Source organism: Oryza sativa, chromosome 4 (genome assembly GCF_034140825.1).
Source record: "Oryza sativa Japonica Group chromosome 4, ASM3414082v1".
NCBI lineage: Eukaryota > Viridiplantae > Streptophyta > Magnoliopsida > Poales > Poaceae > Oryza > Oryza sativa.
The window spans coordinates 30,755,423-30,777,190 of NC_089038.1; the positions used below are offsets into that span (position 1 = coordinate 30,755,423).

General features: G+C 40.3%; 3 protein-coding genes across 4 annotated transcripts; all 3 read left to right on the forward strand.

Annotated features, from left to right (window-relative positions):
• Nucleotides 1-7: 7 nt before the first annotated feature.
• LOC9266263 (uncharacterized) lies at nucleotides 8-14,316 on the forward strand. Its single transcript, XM_015779917.3, has 14 exons — nucleotides 8-339; nucleotides 1,626-2,162; nucleotides 2,278-3,417; nucleotides 3,521-3,845; nucleotides 4,366-4,621; nucleotides 4,704-4,920; nucleotides 5,546-5,898; nucleotides 6,133-6,636; nucleotides 8,070-9,270; nucleotides 9,417-9,773; nucleotides 10,061-10,298; nucleotides 10,886-13,452; nucleotides 13,534-13,658; nucleotides 13,839-14,316. The coding sequence occupies exons 1-14, from the start codon at nucleotides 226-228 to the stop codon at nucleotides 14,119-14,121; spliced, it is 8,217 nt and encodes a 2,738-aa protein (XP_015635403.2). The 5' UTR covers nucleotides 8-225; the 3' UTR covers nucleotides 14,122-14,316.
• A 693-nt stretch (nucleotides 14,317-15,009) lies between these two features.
• On the forward strand, nucleotides 15,010-18,204 carry LOC4336869 (uncharacterized). Its single transcript, XM_015779918.3, has 10 exons — nucleotides 15,010-15,356; nucleotides 15,761-15,826; nucleotides 16,009-16,189; nucleotides 16,297-16,493; nucleotides 16,652-16,702; nucleotides 16,784-16,875; nucleotides 16,986-17,053; nucleotides 17,319-17,404; nucleotides 17,524-17,628; nucleotides 17,798-18,204. Exons 1-10 carry the CDS (start codon nucleotides 15,105-15,107, stop codon nucleotides 17,933-17,935), a joined length of 1,236 nt encoding a protein of 411 aa, XP_015635404.1. The 5' UTR covers nucleotides 15,010-15,104; the 3' UTR covers nucleotides 17,936-18,204.
• Nucleotides 18,205-18,639: 435 nt separating this feature from the next.
• On the forward strand, nucleotides 18,640-21,518 carry LOC4336870 (cell division cycle 20.2, cofactor of APC complex). 2 transcript variants are annotated; one of them, XM_015779920.3, is made up of 6 exons: nucleotides 18,640-19,337; nucleotides 19,424-19,696; nucleotides 19,823-20,092; nucleotides 20,188-20,778; nucleotides 20,869-21,026; nucleotides 21,163-21,518. In XM_015779920.3, the coding sequence occupies exons 1-5, from the start codon at nucleotides 19,197-19,199 to the stop codon at nucleotides 21,016-21,018; spliced, it is 1,425 nt and encodes a 474-aa protein (XP_015635406.1). In that variant the 5' UTR covers nucleotides 18,640-19,196; the 3' UTR covers nucleotides 21,019-21,026; nucleotides 21,163-21,518. The 2 variants fall into 2 exon arrangements, with proteins under 2 accessions (XP_015635406.1, XP_015635405.1); XM_015779919.3 differs by having other exon boundaries at nucleotides 20,188-21,026.
• The last annotated feature ends 250 nt before the right edge of the window (nucleotides 21,519-21,768 follow it).

Consider the following 21,768-nt stretch of genomic DNA (forward strand, 5'->3'; position numbering starts at 1 on the left):
ACTTCTCACAGAAGCTGAAGAGACTCCTCCGCCATCAAACCCCTCTCCTCCTCCCTCATCCCACTGATCACTCCGGTTTCTCCGCGAGCAGCGAAGCGACCGCCATTAGACTCGACGCGACCGCGACTCCGGCGAACTACTACTCCTCCTCCTCCTCCTCGCTCTTCCTCGCGAATGCTGGTCGCGGCTTGCTGCTACTAGCCTCTCCACCACCCAGTTTGGTCGATGAGAGAGAAGGGCCCCTGCCGCGGCGGCAACATGGGGGAGAGGGATTTGGGCGACATCGTGCTCTCCTGGTCGCTCGGTGAGGTCATGGACGACGACCTCTACAGAGGAAAGGTGATTGATCGATCCTCATGGCTGCTAATGATTTTGCGCGAGGCAGTGTTGCTGACCTGAGCAATTTGTTTCGTTATTTTTTTATTAAAAAATTCGGGGTGTGAACTGCGAGATGGATGCATGGGGTTTTCGGTGTACGATTTTTTTTTCTAAAAAAACGCAAATATTAGGGAGTGACTTAACATCAAATAATTAAATAATTAAAAGGGGTGAGGCTTCGAAATCTAGGTCGTTTAGGCCACCGCCTTGTTTAGCTAACCAGAAGACCCCTAAGCGTTTCTCGTACAATTTGTTCTTCTATGTTTACCTGGGAGCAAGCTGTTGTATATTGTAGATGTTTTGTGAGTCGCTTGTAGTGTCCTGTTGCTTAATGCCTTGTTCTGTTATAGAAGCTCACTAGTCAGTAGTCCGTACGTCCTGTAACCTCTGTAGTTTGGAGTGTTCGGAAATGCAGTTGATACTCCCTCCATATTTTAATGCATGACGCCGTTGACTTTTAACCAATGTTTGACCATTCGTTTTATTCAATTTTTTAGTGCAAATATGAAAAATATTTATGTCATGTTTAAAGAACATTTGATAATGAACCAAGTCACAATAAAATAAATGGTAATTACATAATTTTTTTGAATAAAACGATTTATCAAACATTAGACAAAAGGTCTACAGCGTCATACATTAAAATATAGAGGTAGTATATGTTCTGATTGCTGTGTACGTGCAACGCGATCAATAAATGGTTTGCTACTTTGATTATGCATGGGGATCAGGAAATCATACGTTTGCTAGCTGAGAGTGCTACCGTACATGCGAATGATCTGGGCCAACTAAGCAAGCTGTATTAATTTTAATGGAGTTGCCCATTGTCGTCGAAAAGCGCGAGGTACTAGTAATTTCTCTATGAGTGCGGTCCATGATCATCCGTGAGGGTTTTACAACGTTCTGCTGCATGATCTAACATAAGGTTCATACACGTGAGAACTGAGAAACTTCCAAATGCTGTTGAGAGAGAGAGAGATAGATGTTTGGTGTGTACACATGTTGTGTAATGACAGGCATATCTGCGTATGCTGCAATGCCATTGGTGGTTAGGTCACCTCTTGATGTGAGCAACTCAAGTCTTAATGCCTTATATTGATTCTTGCTTTTTTTTTTGTTTTTGTCTATGAAATAGTCTGGACGATAGTTCTGTTAGCATTAGTTCCAACCATTGTATTCTACTTGTTGCCTCACATTGTTTTCCGTATAGCCTTTATCACATCTCTGATTATGTGCTCTTTTTGTAGGTTGAGGAAATTCCTCGCAGTTTCATGTCCCTTGATCACTATTTCAAAACATATGCTGCACCTCTGATTGAGGAAACAAGATCCGATCTGTGCTCATGTCTTGAGCTCATATCAGAAGCACCCATTTCTAAGATACTGTCTATGGAAGAAGCAGGAAAATCAGGATTGTATTTTATGGATGTGGACTTCTGGGATAACGGGGCTGGTTTTTCTTCCGAGGCTTATACTGCTAGGAATGGAGATATATTTATATTGTCTAGTATGAAACCTGAATCTGCAGATGACTTGAACCGCTATGGTGTGACATACTGCCTGGCTATGGTTACTGAAGTTTCTATGGATGATGAATTCCAGAAGGGTTTCCGAGTGAAAGTTGCAAAGGATGTAACTCTACAAGAAGGCTTCAACAGACTTAGACATGCGATATTTCTTAATAATATTATGACAAACTTACGGATATGGAAAGCAATTTGCTTTGACATGGGCATGAACAACAATTTCACAGTAATCAAGTCACTCTTTGCCCCCACATATATGGTAATGCGTTGATTATTTGGCCTTCAATATTTCTTAATAGTCCATGGTACAAGTGTTTTTGGGCATCTGGTAGCATTGTAGCTAACCTCCTCTTTGTTGGCTGACTCTGTTGTAGGGTGATGACGTTTGTGATATCTGTGTTAAACAGGATGAGCACTGTTTGGCTTTATGTACTGAGCAATTACTGTCAATTAATCTTAATCAATCGCAAGTGGATGCTATTGAGTCTGTTATCTCAGCAGTGCAGTGTAGGCATTTGAATCTCATGAAACTTATATGGGGTCCACCAGGTACTGGAAAGACCAAGACAGTTAGTGCTTTGCTTTGGGCTTTGGCATGTTTGAAATGCAGAACTCTTACATGTGCACCCACAAATGTTGCTATTGTTGGAGTTTGTACTCGGTTCCTTCATATTTTGAGGGATTTCAACAAGAATGCCAATGAAAACTTTCTACCCTTTTCTCTTGGTGATGTCTTGTTATTTGGAAACAAGTATAATATGGACATCACTGAGGACCTTCAAGATGTTTTCTTAGATTGTCGTGCTGATGAACTTGTTGAATGCTTTTCATCGTTGTCTGGGTGGAGATACAGAATAGCTTCTATGGCTTCCTTTTTTGAGGATTGTGGTTCTCAGTATGATATGCTTCTTGAGGATGATGGAAGAAGCGATCCTATTTGTTTCCTGGACTTTATAAAGACACAATTTGATGTGACAGCCACAGCTTTAAAGAAATGCATAATGAACTTATTGATTCACCTTCCTAGGAAGTGCTTTTCACATGATAGCATCAGTAATATATCAATGCTCTTTGATTCACTGGAAAAAGTTGAAGCCCTTTTACATCATGAAAATTTAACTGATGATGGTGCAAAAAGGGGCTTTGGTTTTCTGTCTATTCAAGACATTTCTTGTGCAAAGTCTGCATTCATTATTGAGAAGGAACTGAATAGAGCAAAGTTATCATGCCTTCAATTGCTTGAAGATCTTGAGAGATCACTGGATCTACCTACTGGTAGAGACAGAAATTGGATTCAGAACTACTGCATGCGTAATGCAACACTTATTTTTTGTACCTCCTCTAGCTCGTATCGATTGCATCACATGGAAATTGCACCGCTTGATGTGTTAATTGTGGATGAGGCGGCTCAAGTGAGGGAATGTGAATTGATTATTCCACTACGTCTGCATTGGCTGAAACATGTTGTTTTAGTAGGAGATGACTGCCAGCTGAGACCAATGGTTAAAAGCCAAGTAGTTTTCTTCCTCACTGTGTCTTATTTGTTCAATAGTTCTTTTTGATCGTTTGATGGTCATCATAACCTCACAATAATTTTCTTTCATTGTTCATCTTTAGGTATGCAAAGAAGCTGGATTTGGAATTAGTCTTTTTGAGAGATTGGTTGTACTGGATTTTGAAAAACATTTGCTGAATATACAATATCGCATGGATCCTCGTATCAGCTTGTTTCCTAATGTTCAATTTTATGGGAGGAAGATTTTAGATGGTCCAAATGTCATGTCCTCTGTCTATAACAAAGATTACACAAACCTCCCTTTTGGTACCTATGCTTTTATAAACATCAGTGATGGAAGGGAAGAAAAAGAGGGCACTGGAAACAGTTGGCGAAACCTGGTTGAAGTTGCTGTTGTTTTGCACCTGATCCAAACAATTTTTAAAAGTATATTTCTTTTTCTCATCATGGTATTTCTAATGTCTATATGAAACTACTTGGATAATATAACATTATATCTTTATTTCTTGCTTACATGAGATATTGCCCTACAAATTAGAGTGTTCTTTGCCTACGTTGTACAGTTGGCTCAGAATTTCTTCAGCACATGGTCCTTCAGTATTTATTGTATTGTAGAGAAATATAACTTTACTGACTTATTAGCTGTCAGCTGCAACAATTTGTGATTTTGATATCCAATGTTGAGTGTGCGTTGTAAACTGCTTTAATCTGGGTTATTGTTTGATGTATCACTTTGTAAATGTTCGTGTATGTGAGCAATACTAACATTTCCCATTTCAACAAAGGAATATTTCATCTTAGAGAGTGTTAAATTCTTTACATTTCTTTAAACAATTGTACACTGATAGTTGTTCCTATGAATTTTCTTTCCTTGGTCATGTTCAAACAATTGAATTCTGAGGAGATTAATAATCATATAACTTTGTTACCTTGTTTTCTCCTGCAGCTTGGAAAAGGAAAGGACAAATGCTCAGCATTGGTGTGATCTCTCCGTACAGTTCTCAAGTTGATTCAATAGAAAGCAGACTTGGCAAATTGTATGACACGTGTGATGGCTTTCATGTGCGCGTAAAGTCTGTTGATGGTTTCCAAGGAGAAGAAGATGATATTATCATACTATCAACAGTTAGGTCTAATGTGAAAGGCATTGTTGGATTTCTTGCTGATGAACAAAGAACAAATGTTGCTCTTACAAGAGCAAGGTTCGCATCAATATGTTGTTTGACTATAATTGGAATATTAACTGTGATAATACTGATTAATATGCTGGTTTATTTGATGTAGGCACTGCCTTTGGATTCTAGGTAATGCTAATACACTGTATAGTAGTGGGACAGTATGGAAAGACCTTATAGCTGATGCACAAAGACGTAAATGTATCATTGATGCTACTAATGACGCAGCCATATGTAAGTTGGTTTTGAAAGTCAAGAATGAACTTGATGAACTTGACGATCTACTTAATGCGGATTCAGCCGTTTTCAGCAATACTAGATGGAAAGTAAGTGCACTATACTGTAGCTTGGTCTTTAATATATTTATGTAAATTATTGAAGGCTATATAGTGTAGAATGACCCTGCATATTTTTAAGTCTTAAGGCTGTGTTCCTTAGAGCTGGGAACGTTGCCCTCTAGCACGGAAAATGGAGCAGTTCATTAGCACATGATTAATTAAGTATTAGTCAAAAAAAACTTGAAAAATGGATTGATATGATTTTCAAAGCAACTTTCCTATAGAATTTTTTTTTGCAAAAAGTACACTGTTTAGCCGTTTGAAAAGCGTGCACATGGAAAACGATGGAGAGGAGTTGGGAACTCTCATTGTCGAACTCAGCCTAAACTTTGTTTTGGCCAAAAGAATTGAATGGTGATATCAAGTGGTACCACTATATTTACAAGTTTAATCAGGACTGACTGGTGTCTGGTCACGATATGTGCCCTGTGCCCACACATTAGTGTGGAAATTTCATATGTGTGGGGGTGTTGGAGGGGAGGGATGGGTGTAGAACAAATTATGACCACCACAGACATAGTTTGCATAAACATATTTTTCCCTAATGTGTTTGAAGAACATAGTTATTCAATTACATTTTCACTCAATTTTATTTTGTGTATTTGTTGATCAGGTCGTTTTCAGTGACGAATTTAAGAAGTCCTTTGCAAAATTAAAATACCCACAGCTTAGGAGGGAAGTACTTCAAAAGCTTATCAAACTTGGTGTTGGCTGGAGGACAACAATGAAGAATTTGAATTTCAATGTAATTGATCCTTTCCAGCTTGCAAAAGTATACAAAGTCAGGGACCTTTATCTTGTTTGGAGTACCGATATAGAGAAAAGCGAAAGGTATGTTCAGATTATAAGAATTTGGGACCTGTTGTCTCACCAGAATGTTGCAAGAACTGTTCAACGTCTTGAAAATCTGTTTTCCATGTACACGGATGAGTACCTCGATAAGTGCAGAAGAGTAAAGACTGAGGGGTATGTGCTTTTTTGTTCTGCCAGTGTTTATATTCAGGCTCTGTGGATATCTTTTCCTTTTGATGCTCTATAAACAGTGTAATCTGGTATCCTCAGAAAAAAATCACTAATCTTATTGACTTAATATATTTAATGAATGAAATGTGCCTGTACATGTCAAGGATTCTTGATGCTTGCAAATGAACTAAATATAATGTGTCTTATTTTGTGCTTCATTTTTATTGTGGATACTAGGAAACTGGAAGTGCCTGTTATTTGGGATGCCGAGCATGATATTATTCGCTATCGGAAGGTTCTGGAAGTTGATGCTCAGGAAGACCATGATCATGTGGACATATCATATGCTATGGAGAATTCAAAAGTCAGTGAAAGCTTCTTGCTAATGAAGTTCTACTCTCTATCATCTGGTGTGGCAAAACATTTGCTAACAGCTACTGATGGATCAGAAATTGATATTCCCTTTGAACTGACTGATGAAGAGCAGGCGATTATTCGATTCCCACTCACTAGTTTTATACTTGGAAGGTCAGGCACTGGTAAAACAACTGTGCTCACAATGAAGCTGATTCAAATATGGCAACAGTCTTTGATTGCATCACGTGGGCTAAATTTGGATGAAAGAAATAGTACAGCACAGAAGGATTTGAGTGAAGTAGAAACTTTTGTTAAACAAGTCTTTATCACTGTAAGCCCAAAGCTATGTTCAGCTATAAGGAATCAGATTTGCAAGCTTACAAGGTAAGTATCTTTGAACTGGAGTCTCATGGGATAATTTTTTTTTTGGGGTATGCTTCAAAGTTTTTTTTTCCCTTTTTCCAAACCTGTAATAACATGTACTATTGATTACCAGTGTGCTCGTTTTATAAAGCTATACGCAATGGGATGAGTAGAAACAAACTTATAAGCTAAACCAAAACTATGCTTAACAGATTGCAAGCCACTTCAAAATCTTTCTTAATGTGCACTCTTTGAATTTACTCTGTTCTTTTTTTCTTTTTGGGAATACACAAGAATTGTACATAAGAGAAAAAGGGAAATTCACCACAAACAACAGATTTACTGCACACACAAAAGGGCATCTAGCAGAACACTTGGGTTATAACTATTTCATGTTCCAGCTTTAGCTCTAACTATGCTGTCAGACTACTAGCCGATGCATTCTTGCGCCAGCAGCAGACCACTGCTTTGCTTCTGTTATTTATCCTTCTGAATTTTTGGTTATGGTCCTTCTAAATGATTCCCTCCTTTTAAGTACTCTTTTAAAGTAAAAGTGATATTTTTAAGCAAATTACATCTACAAATGATAGGTTATACTGTATTCTCCAAAAGAAATGAAGGTGCTCCCTTTAGTTAAGATATTGAAAGGAAATACCAGTGAAAGCATAGAAGCCATATAACTTTTTTATTTTTGTCCTGCAATCTTGATCGGTTTTCTTGCATCTAGCCTAACCACTGTGGAGCAAGCGATCATGGGTAGATCTGTGAATGCGTTTTCTTCCGTTAGGAAAAAAAATGCAACAAGCTATTAGTGCTAGACTTGAACTTCAGATGGTCAAAAATTCTAACCATTTTTTTGTGATGTGCACCCCCATCAGGATTTTAGGAAGGATGTCAAAAGAGTAAGAATCTAGACCGCTTCCAAAATTTGAGAACAGAATATATTGGATCACTAAAAAAATTCTCTGAATTAATTAAAACCTATAAAATTTGTCTGCTTTAGAACCTATAAAATTTTCTTTTAAAGGTATACTTCTGCAAATTCCCTTTTCTTCTGTTTATTTAGAGTGCATTGTACTCCCTCCATTCCATAATATAAGGCACAACTACTTTTTAAAGTTGTTTCATAATGTTTCATAATATAAGGCGTGCATGCATGCATGTCATTAACTAGCACATCTTTTCCACTAAATGTTATTATTTAAATCCTCTACCATTAAGATCTCTAATTTTATTGGATGCATGTATTCTATTTATTAGGATAATCCAAACTATGAGGTGATAATAATTATTTCTTGGTCTTTGGGTTAAGGGTGGTTGTGCCTTATATTTTGGAATGGAGGGAGTATTTTTTTTACTGTCTCCACTAATTAAAAAAAATGTGCTTTTTTTAGCTTGTTAGTTATGTAAACCGTGCTCCTTCACTAAGGTTATGTTATTTCAACCATCTGTAGATATGGTTCTGGTGACGTCTCTGATCAGGCTAGCATTCTTCAAATGCCTGACATGGTTGATGATCTTGAAGACTTCACTGACATACCCGATAGTTTTATTGGTCTTCCTTGTGAGCACTATCCTCTTACTATCACGTTTCGGAAGTTTCTGATGATGCTTGATGGAACATGCAAAACTTCATTCTTTGGTACCTTTTGTGGTGAACTAAGGTCTTCCACGGAGAGAGGGTATTCAAAATCTCGAGCCCTGCAAGCTTTTATTGAAATGAAGGAAGTAACATATGAAAAATTTTCTGCTTCCTATTGGCCGCATTTTAACTCTGAACTGACAAAGAAACTTGATGCGTCCACTGTCTTCACTGAAATAATTTCTCATATAAAGGGTGGATATCAAGCGAACAAACCTTTTGGTGGCAAACTTGAAAGGCTTGATTATTTAAAGCTTTCTGAGAAGAGATTTTCGTCTCTGAACAGTCAGATGAGAGAAAGGGTATATGATATTTTTCTTGATTACGAAAGTATGAAATGCACAGCCAGGGAATTTGACTTGTCAGATTTTGTTAACAGTCTTCACAGAAACCTTCTTTCTGAGGGCTACAATGGTGATATTGTGGATTGTATTTACATAGATGAGGTGCAGGATCTTACAATGACACAGATAGCACTGCTCAAGTATGTCTGCAGGAACTTCGAGGAGGGCTTTGTTTTTGCTGGTGACACAGCACAGACGATAGCAAGAGGCATTGATTTTAGGTTTGAAGATATTCGCTCACTCTTCTATACCTATTTCCTTCCAGAAATGGAGCCATGTGGTCAAGGGATTAATCATGGAAAACAGCTTCGTATCACGGATATGTTCCAGCTTACCCAAAATTTTCGCACACACTGTGGAATCCTTCGTTTGGCTCACAGTATCATGAGTCTTCTGTACTACTTTTTCCCGTCATGTGTTGACAAACTTAACCCAGAGATTGGGCTTGTATATGGAGAAGCACCTGTGCTGCTTGAATCTGGTAATGATGAGAACGCAATTATGACTATCTTTGGAGAAAGCAAGAGTGACCCTGGTAACTTGCAAGGGTTTGGTGCCGAACAAGTTATATTAGTTCGTGATGATGCAACCAAGAAACAGGTTGTTGACCTTGTTGGTAAACAAGCTCTTGTTTTGACAATTGTTGAATGTAAGGGCCTTGAGTTCCAGGTATGAGCCTTACCACTTAAATTTCAATTGTGGTTGTTGATAAGCATTTTTCCTGTTTACTGTAAGAAGCCTTTTAGGACTGAATTATGTTGTATTAAATAAATTTCTAGGATACTTATTTATTTTTAAAATATCATTTTGTGTAGGACGTGCTGCTGTACAATTTCTTTAGCTCATCACCTTTAAGAAATAAATGGAGAGTTGTGTATGACTACATGAAAGGCAAAAATGTTATAGAATCATCTGAAGAGATGTCCCACTCTTTTTTCGACAAAAACAAGCATTATCTTCTCTGTTCAGAGTTGAAGCAGCTCTATGTTGCAATTACACGAACTAGGCAAAGGCTGTGGATATGTGAGAATGCAGATGATAACTGCCGACCGATGTTTGACTACTGGAAGAAGTTGTGCCTTGTTGAAGTTAGAGTACTTGATTCTTCACTCATTGAAGCAATGCAGGCAGGAAGCAGCACAGAAGAAGATTGGAGGCAACGGGGTACCAAGGTTAGTGTTATACTCTCCGTCCAAAAATTCAAGGCATGCATGTATTTCAAAACGTTGACATTTACAACTTTTGTCTAATACTCGTTTCCATCATGTTTGGTCATGTTGAATACAGTACATTAGTCCATTCATCATGCTATCTGTTTTGTCAAGGTTTTAGTCATGTTGATTGTTTGGCCCTTTCTTTTAGACAATTGATATGTGGACTTATGTTTTTTCAGTTTTAGCTCTTCTTTCCAGCACCGTTGTTGAGCTACTTATAACACATGCACATTCTTTCCTTGTAGCTATTCGCTGAGGGGCAATATGAAATGGCTACGATGTGCTTTGAAAAGGCAGGTGATGCTTACAGAGAAAAGTTAGCAAGAGCTGCTGGACTTCTAGCAACTGCTGACCGTGTCATCTCTACAAACTTTGAGATGGGCCAGTCTTCATTGCAAAAAGCTTCAGAAATCTTTGAGTCTATTGGCAAGCATGAGAAAGCTGCTACTTGCTATATGAAATTAGGTGACTACAAAAAAGCAGGTATGATGACTGTCTTAAATTGTTATATGGTTGTGTATTACATTTTTTATGTCTTCACCTTTCCATCTTGTTTTAACAAATGGCAAGTTTCTCAGAAAGGTTTTCCCCAAAAGTAAATGATTCTTCCTCAGCGAATTTCTGCTTCCAGATTTTTTTTGTAACATTTTTTTCCTGGTAGTATCATACTCCCTCCATTCCAAATTGATCTACATATTTCATAGGTACACCAAGACCAAGAAAAGCTAATAACTCTCTCATACTATATTTACTATAGCAACAAACTCGATGCATGTTCCATCCCCACTATTTCCTAGCCAATAGCAAATCAAGATATTGCATGTGGGTTATAAATACTTGTGTGCATGGATGCATGCATCAATGTCCATTTACTCCAATGCACAAATAACGAATAGACTTAATAAATGAATACAAATATGATGATCATTTAGGAATAACCTCAAAAAAACTAAATGTAGATCAATTTGGAATGGAGGGAGTATTTGCCTATATTGGGTTTTCACACAAGTATTACCACATAACTTTCATAACATTTTCAAAACATCTAATGTGGCTTTAACTTCTATCAGGAATGGTTTATATGGAAAAATGTGGTAATTCCAGGCTAAAGGATGCTGGGGACTGTTTTGAACTGAGTGCCTGCTGGTCACTGGCAGCTGACGCATACTTTAGAGCTAAATGTTACGCCAAGTGTTTGTCCATGTGTTCTAAAGGAAAACTGTTCCAAAAGGGCCTACTTCTCTTGCAACAGTTGGAGGAACATTTGCTTGAAAATTCCAGCCTCGTCAAGGTGGCTGCTATTAGAAACACATTTCTAGAAGATTGTGCGCTACACTATTTTGAGTGTGGAGACATAAAGCACATGATGCCATTTGTTAAGTCTTTCAGCTCTATGGATCACATTCGTGTATTCTTAAATTCTAAGAATCTTGTGGATGAACTGCTGAGTGTAGAGATGGATATGGGTAATTTTGTTGAAGCTGCTGGGATAGCAAAGCATACAGGAAACATCTTATTGGAGGCCGATCTGCTTGAAAAGGCAGGTTTTCTTGAAAATGCTACACAACTTATCCTCCTTCAATTATTTGTGAATTCTCTCTGGGCTTCGCACAGTACAGGATGGCCTCCAAAAAGGTTTGCGGAGAAGGAGCAATTGCTTGCAAAAGCCAAAGAAATGTCAAGGAATGTATCGGAGTCATTCTACTGCCTTGTTTGCTCAGAAGCAGATGCCCTTTCAGATGAACATAAGTCTCTTGCCAGCATAACTTATAACTTGATTGAGGGCAATAAATGTGGAAACTTGTTAGTCGAACTTATAGCTTCTCGCTTGATTCTTGATGTTCATCTTCAGGCTGAAGCCTCTGGATACTGTTTTGAATCAGAGCCAGGGTCTCATGATGGACGGCATTGCAAAGATATGCTAGTTCTTAATCAGATATCACTTGAAACTCTAGTATACGATTGGAATTACTGGAGTTCAATTATAGTCAAAGTGCTCAGGCATCTTGATCACCCTAAGGACGCAGAATCAAATGATTTGGCAGCAATCTGTGAAGATCTTTGTGCTAAATACTTTGGATGGAGAAAAGATGGTGATTATGACCGGTATGTGGTACTTAACACAGACTCTAGCTGGCTGTCTAACACAGGAAGAAATTATTTGCAGCAAGATGGCAGGAGATGTTGGCTGGATACTCTCCATTGTCATTCTTGTGCTAAGGATTTTTGGATCAATGAACTTTATTCTGTTGGTTTGAGTGTACTCAAGAAGTTGGAATCTATTGTCCAAATTTTGCCAACATCATCATGCTCCCTGGGTAGAACTATACTCGTTATATACGAAATTGCAAAGTTTCTAAAGGAATCAGAGTTTGGCATGCCAAAAAATACCATAAAGTACTACTCTATTCTTTGTGAACGTCGCTTCTTCGAGTTGGTTTTCCTTGTCTGGAGGGATGAAACACCAAAGAGCCTCTTGTGTATACTTGACTCAGCGACTACATATAACCTGCTCTCTGATTCCATCTGTTCATATCTTGGTTCAAGAAACAATAAAATGACTCATAGTCAAGTTGGGAGAATAACTATGCTTCTTCTCCATGCAGCAAGGTTGGATGATTCGTTGATTTCACAGCTTGTGGAATATCTAGACAGAGGTTCTGAGTGGGCAACTTTTTTTCTATCGTTGAAGAAGTATCTTGACAATGGTGTTAGCAGAGACATCTTACTCTTGGACTTCAAATTTGCTCTTGATTGCACTTATAAGGCAAACTGGAGGGCTGAACACTACATATCCCCGATATGCTATGTAGATCTCATTGAGTGCCTTGGCTTTTTGGCTACAACGCATCTTGTACTGAATGACTATATGTTTTGCACAAAATCTCTGTTGGCCAAAATGATGAAGTGTCGCACTACCAAGGGTTACTTTGAGACATGTATGGCTCCTAGCACAGATATCGATCTGGGCTATGCAGGTCATTCAGCACGGTGTTTCATATACCTGTCAGTTAAGGATCTTTTGGGAAGCAAGCGTATGATTGTAGAGTGGGTTCAGAACACCTCTACTCCAACTAGTTCTTATGTTCCAATCCTTCTGAGATTAGTTATCACACTTTATCTTGTGACTGTAAACCAAGACGATGGAGATTTGTATGAGGTTACAGCTTTCCTCGAGAAAAATCATGTTTTTACGGATTTACCTCCTGAGTTCTCTGAAAAGATTAGAAATGCTTTGAGGATGAAGTCTCGCACAGTGAAGAACTTCATGAGGGTATTTGCTGATGCCCTTGCAGCAATAGGAACTCGCATGGTAGTTATGGGTGATATTAAGAAGGCAATGGCACATAAATGCCAGCCAGACTTGAATGCTGATATGATTAGCAGTGTGGATTTGAGTGATGCTAAGAAGGTAATGGCACTTCTTTCAACAGAGAAGTCAAGTAGTTTAAAGCAGGAACCTCAGCTGCCAGAGATCAAATCTGTTTGTAACAAAATTTGCAACGCTACTTCTGGTCACTTCCCTTTGACAAGTGTAGGAGGTAGCCAGAAGAGTACAAGTAATTTTAATTTGAGTGATGTGGATCATCCTTTGTTGGAGAAGTTTGAGGCGTTTCAAGTCAATATGCCTCAAAAGGTGAGTTGATAATTTGGTAAATTCGTTTGGTCATCTTCCCTTTTGTTCAATTGTTTAACTACGGACAGCGTTTTTCTGCAGAAAAATGGAAGCTTAATTTCTCAAATTCTTAGAAGTCCCCTTTCCTGGATAGAGCAAAGAGCTCCTCCTGTGCAAATGTTAGAGTTGAGACACATTTGCAAGCAAGTCGAAGAACAGCATGTTAGGTAAGCAAATATGGTTGAGTTGTGTGACCTCGTACCATCCTTGTGCTGCTTGCCAACGTGTATAAAATGTGGAAACGATCACCTGAGCTCATCATGTTCTAGCAGCTTAACACAGTACTTTTCTTGTCGGTTAATTTCGTGTGTTCTTTAAACTTCATCTCCATTTTTCTGCCATCACAGGGAGAAGAGAGCTTTGTCCGTGAAGGATCTCCATTCAAACCGGGAACATGGTGATGGTGAAAAAAATATTGGGAAGATCGTCGACGTGCAAGGAAGCCAATCTAACCCTGACAGAGCTAGCGAATGGAGTGGATGCTCAGATGACGAGCAAGAGACGGGAGGAAGTAATGTGGTGCAGTCGACCAAAGAAGCACCAGCCGCTGCCAGCTCCGGCCCCAGCTCCAAAAACAAGCCGCAGAAAAAGAAGAAATCTAAGAAGTCCAAGCGTAGCGGCAGGAAGTAGTCTCTGTTTTGTTTTGCTCTTCTGCCTGACCAGGCGTCGGATGGCCTTTTTTGCTTACACCGTTGTAAGTCCAGCAGCAAGGCCAGCTTTGCTTAACTGGATGTACTCCCTCCATACTGAAATCGTTTTTGACAGCGACACGGTCTCCAAAACACAACTTTAACTTCCTGTTTCTATAAAAATATTTATTGAAAAGTGATATATGTATACTTTTATAAAATTATTTTTCATGACAAATCTATTTATATAATTTTTATATTTTCAATCTCAAGTTGAGAGATATTTATAATTTATATTTCTAAGTTTTGACTTAACCTTATCCTAAACGATCTCCTTTACGAGTACGGAGGGAGTACTTGATAAGAATTGTTTGCTTATACAGTGACTGTCCGTGCATTAGTGGAAAAAAAGGGAATGCTTTCTCACCCCCAGTCTTTGTGTTTGATTTCAAAATTAATTTTTAGGGGCTTTTGCCCCCCCTTTTTTTTGCACAGTTCTCCATTCAATGTTGCTAAGAAGAGTTAAAAAAATCAAACTAAAATTCATCCTTAATTCAAGTTATGAAATTCAAAACTGCTCCGTTTCCTATTATGTCTCTTTTTCAAAGTTAGAACTTGTTAAAAGTTTGATAAAGTTTATAGAAAAGTGTAACAACATTTATAATACTAAATTAGTTTTATTAAACCGATCATTGAATGTGTTTTGATAGTTTTTGTTTTATGTTAAAAGTATTGATATATTTTCATACAAACTTGATCAAAGTTTGAAAAGAAGTTAAAGGAGGTTGACTTATAAAAAAATTGAAAAGAAGCATTGTACTACTCCAGTAGTTAAAGAGGCTGTACCGCTGTACTACTAAGCAGGCGGCTCCGCCTGGCCGGTGACGGTGAGATACTCCAGTAAACCCCACGAAAACCCTCACCCTGACCCTGCTGCTCCCCCGCGGTGGGCTCCCCGTAAATTCTCCCCCGAAACCGCCCGAGATGGCGGCTGCGGCGGCGCGGCTGTTGGAGAGGGCGACGAGAACCGCGGCATCCTGCTCCTCCGCTCTTCTCCGCAGTCCTCTGGATTCTTTCTCCGGACGCTTCCCAAGCTTCCGGTCGCCCCTCCTACGGCCGGCTCCGGCGCCGTCGACCGTCTTCCCCCGGGGCCTCTCCGACACGGCCTTCGACGCGCAGGCGCTGGACACCCGCGTACCCGCCACCGTCATCACCGGCTTCCTCGGCTCCGGCAAGGTGACCGCTGCTGTCCTTCCCCTTGTGCAGTCTTGCTAGCTTTTTTTAGATAATGGAAGCTTTATTTAGACTCAGTTAATTACATCAAGATGATACAATCAAACTGAGTCACCCCCGGCCTCTGCATAAAATGCACACAGCCAAAAAGCGCTGGAGCCATATAGACAGTGTACTTGAGAGGCGCTTGCGGCGATCCAAACTTGACGGGGTAATTTGAACTAGAATCCAAGAACTTGATATATCTGTAAAAATCAAATTAAAACCAGTCTGGATTTTTGCACTATATGGGGCTTGCTTCCATGGTTCCGGAGTGTTAAATAGTAACATACATGATGATACAGTTTATAGGAAACTTATGCTTGTGTGGTATAGTTGGCTAATTGTTTCGAATTTACCTTTTACAGACAACCCTCCTGAATCACATTTTAACTTCACAGCATGGGAAGAGAATCGCTGTAATTGAGAACGAGGTAATTCTAAGCAGCCATATATCTTGCGGACTTGTCAAAATTGCATTGTTCAGTTATGTGCAACAGAATCTTCAGATCAGGCTGACCATTGTTTACTTGATATTCTGTTTTCCAATATATCCATATTTACATTCAATTAGCTTGGTGACTAGTGACCACATACTGACTCAGTTATTTCTTAGTTTGGTGAGGTGGACATTGATAGCTCACTCGTTGCAAGTCATTCATCAGTTGCCGAGGACATTGTAATGGTGAACAATGGTTGCTTGTGTTGTACTGTCCGAGGGGATCTTGTAAAGATGCTTCTGAAGTTGGTAAAGCAAAAGGGGGACAAGTTTGATCATATTGTTATTGAAACAACAGGTGGGCCTCACTGGATTGTATTGCTAAAGTATGGAATTGGAAATGCCTCCTTTTCTTGAAGGTCCATGATTTTTCAATGCCTGACAGAGTCAATGCCATTAACCCAGGTCTTGCAAAGCCTGGTCCTGTCATTGAGACATTCTGTTCTGATGAACTGGTCTCTAGATATGTGAAGCTTGATGGTGTGGTTACTATGGTTGATTGTAAGCATGCCATGAAACATTTGAATGAAGTAAAGGCCAGGTGGGTTGTAAATGAGGCTGTAGAGCAAGTTGCTTATGCAGACAGGATTATATTGAACAAGGTATTTACTGCCTACTAATACATGACTCAGTAGTCAGTACTATAAGTTCTTAAAAAAAGGAATACAATTTTATCTTTTCTGCATTCTTCCGGCTTAAAAAAAAAACTTCTCAAAAAGTTTCTTGTTTTACTAATGTTCCGTAACATACATTTCTGCAGACTGATTTGGTTGATAATGCAGAACTGGAGGTGTTAATTAACAAAATTAAGGTAAATTGATAGAGCGGATTCCTTAAGAAACAAAAATATAAGCTGATGGATTTTTGTACAAGCTGATTCCTTTTTGTGCAGCTCATAAATGGGATGGCACAGATGAGAAAAACAAAGTTTGGTGATGTTGACATGGATTTTGTGCTAGGAATTGGGGGCTATGATCTTGATAGGTTGGTTATGCATGGGAACATTTTTTGGAGGGTATTGAAGAAAAAAATTGGTTTTGACCCTGAGTTAGATATATATCTTGCTTCTCTAATTTGAGATAGGTAATGTACAGGATTGAGTCTGAAGTCCAGTTGCATGAAAGAAAAGAGACAGGTCATTGCCATGCTGGAGAAGAACATGGTAAAGTTTGCTTTCATATCCTTGATCACCATGCCATGGTTCCCAATCATATTAGAATCATGTGAATTATACCTAGGAGTCTAGGACACCATGCAAGAGTTAATGGCAATAAAACATTCTTATTAAGAAATGACGGTAATACCTGAAAAAATGAGATAGCAGCCAGATCCTTACCACAGATAGTCTGTGTCCATGTTTTCTTTTACCTGCTTCTACTGTCAATTCAGTCAGATTACTATTTAGTTTGTACTCTACTGATTTGTAGGGCATCAGCACCATCATGGACATGTCCATGATTCAGCTGTCTCAAGTGTTAGCATTGTTTCGGAGGGAGTACTTGATCTTGATGAGGTAAACCAAAGCACTTGGAACATCTGTTTAAAATATGATTATTCAGCAGGGATTTTTGTTCTTTGCTGCTAGAAGTATACTCAGCAAATCAACTGATCTATCACTACTGTCTTTATCAGGTGAATGACTGGCTTGAGAGACTCGTTGAAGAGAAAGGGGAGGATCTTTATAGATTGAAGGGTGTAATCTCCGTAAATGAGTCAACTGGACGTTTCGTATTCCAGGTTAGCTGATCTAATAGCTTTTGTATTCCAACATTGGTGTGATCTATCACTACCTTTGTTTATCCATTGTTGGTACAGAGAGCTCTTGTTTTAATGCTTTTGCAATTCAATCTACTCTAATTCTGTCTTCTTCCATTACTAACCCTTTCTTAAAATCTAAAACTTACAGGGTGTGCACTCTATGTTGGAGGGATGCCCAGCTAAACCATGGGAGCCGGATGAGAAAAGATTCAACAAATTAGTATTTATTGGAAGGAATTTGGATGAAGCTGCACTGCGAAAAGCCTTCAAAGGCTGCTTACTGTGAACACTCTGATCACGTATTGAGTCCTGGGAAGCCATGCATATATCAAACTGTACAAGATGTTTGCCTTGTGCTCGCTGATAAAATGCTTACTGTTTGTCACCAACGTATTAGGCCAATCTAAATGTGTTGCATGTCATACGTGGGTGGTGGGTCATGGTTTACGTTTATTTGTGGTATCCTCATCTGTGCCAGGATCATACCTGTGTATCATGGACAATCAGACAACAGAGTAAACTTTTTTAAGGGAAAACCAAGAGTTCATGTCCCAATGGTCTGAATTTCTGAATGCGTGGTTCTGCCTCTTGATTGAATCTCGAGCATAAGTTTATCTTATCGAGATTGCTCTGGCCGGAAGATCGATTTGCTTCGATGAACATCGGATCCGATGCAAACAGTGAGCTGACGGTTGATTAGTGAAAGAACATCACCTTACCCAATAAGATAAGGGTTAAAATTGATAATCGGTTTCATGATCTGCTATTAGCCCAATCACAATTTTGATCTAGTAGCACTAGATGATGATGATCCCAGCTAATTTTGCTACTGCTAATACTAGTGCGATTGTGTGTGAACTAGTGCTAAAGTTGCTAACCCTAAGTTGCAGCTGCCACATCCCAACGGCTATTTTTTTTCTCGGACACACTGCTAGCCGTTGCGGCCGCCGTTCCGTATAAATATTTTGACGGATCTACCAGTAACCCCACAAGGATACTACTCCGCGAGGCACCTCTCTCTCTCTCTCTGTGAGTTTCGTGCGATCTCGCGAGCGAATCCGGCGCGCGACCCAGGCTCTCCAAGATCCCCGCGCTCTCCTCTTCGGTTTACTGATCTGAAATCTCTGCGTCGAATCACCTGTTTGTTGGCTTGAATTGCTTGTCCGCGTCGTTGATTTCGTTGTGGTTTCTTGATCTTCGGTGGAATTTCTTTGCGTTGGATTGTCTCCACCCCTGTTGGTTTCTTGTCGATTCCCGATTTGAGTTGTTCGTTGGCGTGAAAAGGATTCTTTTTTTCCCCTGAGATTTCTTGATTTTTGGTGAAATTTCTTTGGTGTTGAAATATCATCGCCTTTTGGTTTCTTATCGATTCCGTCGTTCCGATTGGAGTTGTTCGTCGGCGTGAATTTTTTTTTCCTGATTCATCGTTGCTTGTTGATTGGGGATCGAATTTTTCGTCTACGATCCATCTTATTCGTGGTAGCAGTATCTCTTCTTGTTGCTGCGCTGTGCCCTGTTTATTTGTTTCTGCTTGTTGCTTCTGACCCATGGATGCAGGTTCGCACTCGATCTCATCGGAGAAGAGCAGCCGGTACGTGGCGCCGCGACAGCCACTCCAGGAGGCCGGATCCAGACCGTACATGCCATCGCTGAGCACGGCGTCCCGCAACCCGTCAGCCAAGTGCTACGTGAGTTCTCTGTTCTAAGCGTCGCCAAGGAACGCACACAAGCTGTTCGACGAAATGACTGAACGGGTATTCTCCTTGTTTGGCAGGGTGACAGGTTTATTCCGGACAGGTCGGCGATGGACATGGACATGGCGCACTACCTGCTGACGGAGCCGAGGAAGGACAAGGAGAACGCGGCGGCGTCCCCGGCCAAGGAGGCGTACCGGAAGCTGCTGGCCGAGAAGATCCTCAACAACCGCACCAGGATTCTCTCCTTCCGCAACAAGCCGCCAGAGCCCGAGAGCATCCTCACGGAGCTCCGTGCTGATGCGGCTTCCATCCAAGCCAAGCCGGCGAAGCAGCGCCGATACATTCCTCAGGTATGCACACCTGGTTCTAGTCTAGTGTTCATTGCTGCCATTTAGCTGTAACTGTCTAGTGCCTTTGGATTATGGTTGGTTGCTGATTGCCTGATTGGATGTGCGCTGGTTGAAAATCTTGTGCAGTCTGCCGAGAGGACTCTGGATGCTCCAGAGCTTGTTGATGATTACTACCTCAACCTACTGGACTGGGGAAGCAGCAATGTGCTATCCATTGCGCTGGGCAACTCGGTGTACCTCTGGGATGCCACGAACAGTTCAACTTCTGAGCTTGTTACCGTCGATGAGGACAATGGCCCTGTCACCAGCGTAAGCTGGGCTCCTGATGGCCGGCACATCGCCGTTGGTCTCAACTCCTCCGATGTCCAGCTCTGGGACACCAGCTCAAACCGACTGGTTAGTACTTAGTACCTCTTGGTCTGTGTTTGAATGTTTTCATTAGCATTGCATGTGCAGTTGTGCTTAGTTCCTGATTGTGATTGATTCTGCAGCTGAGGACGATGCGAGGCGTGCACGATTCGAGGGTCGGTTCGCTGGCATGGAACAACAACATCCTCACAACTGGTGGAATGGATGGCAAGATTGTGAACAATGATGTGAGGATCAGGAACCATGTTGTGCAGACATACCAGGGGCATCAGCAGGAGGTGTGTGGCCTCAAGTGGTCAGGATCAGGGCAGCAGCTTGCCAGTGGTGGCAATGACAACCTCCTGCACATATGGGATGTGTCCATGGCATCCTCTATGCCGTCTGCTGGCCGCACCCAGTGGTTACACAGGCTTGAGGATCACTTGGCTGCTGTGAAGGCTCTCGCGTGGTGCCCATTCCAGAGCAACCTGCTGGCATCTGGTGGTGGTGGGAGTGACCGGTGCATCAAGTTCTGGAACACACATACCGGCGCATGCCTCAACTCGATCGACACTGGGTCACAAGTGTGCTCGCTGGTCTGGAACAAGAATGAGAGAGAGCTGCTAAGCTCACATGGATTCGCTCAGAATCAGCTCACTTTGTGGAAGTACCCGTCAATGGTTAAGATGGCTGAACTCACTGGCCATACCTCTCGTGTCCTTTTCACGGCTCAGGTTATCTTTTGCTCCTTGTACCTGCCGTTTAAATTGACAAATATTGCTCTGAACAGATTGCTGATTACTTGTCTTGTGGTAATCTTGCAGAGCCCTGATGGTCTCACAGTAGCATCTGCTGCAGCAGATGAGACCCTGAGATTCTGGAACGTATTTGGGGCTCCTGAAGCACCCAAGACTGCAACCAAGGGTTCCCACACTGGGATGTTCAACAATTCCAACCACATTCACATCCGTTGAGGAACACAGTAAGTACTACCTTCATCTGTATTTCCCTAGCGCTTCTACACATTACACAGTATCAATGTGATGTCCAAAAGCTGCATGCATATCTATTAACTACAAGTAGCTCATTGTGCTGTTTTGCTCTATGCATCTTTGCAGATACCCTTGGTTCTGTGATCCAGTCATAACTTACAAAGAAGCAGACTTGGTGTGAAGGGTCATTTGCAGGAGAGATCATCTTACATTATTAGCAGAAGAGTTAGATTTTGACATGTTGTATATAAGGTTTTGTGCTATGTTGATAACAATTTTATGTACATCAAGACCGGTTTGATGTATTGATTGGCGTAGAAAAAATGTAAAAAAATTGCTTTTCTGCCAGTAATATACATTTTTATATACTTGCCAGGCTTTTCTTGTAGTAAGTTCCTCTCGTTGTGTAGTAACTTGTAATTTGATTGATTTTACTCTCGAGCCAATTGAGATGTCTGGTAACCAGGAAATTGCTGAGATGAGTCTTCCTCTTACTCCATTGGATTGCTATGATATTTTACTTAATGTCATTATTAGTTTAACAAGCTTCTTTTTCAGCATGACTGTTGTGCTTCTGGGGAACAGCAAATTTGTGGTGCTGTTGGGCTGTTTTAACAAGTCCATTCAGTATATTTTAATTGCCCCCATTTTAATTATAGCATGCCTTTACAGTTTACATAAACTATTTATAATATTCACCTAAGCAACCAGATTTACACACACACACACAAA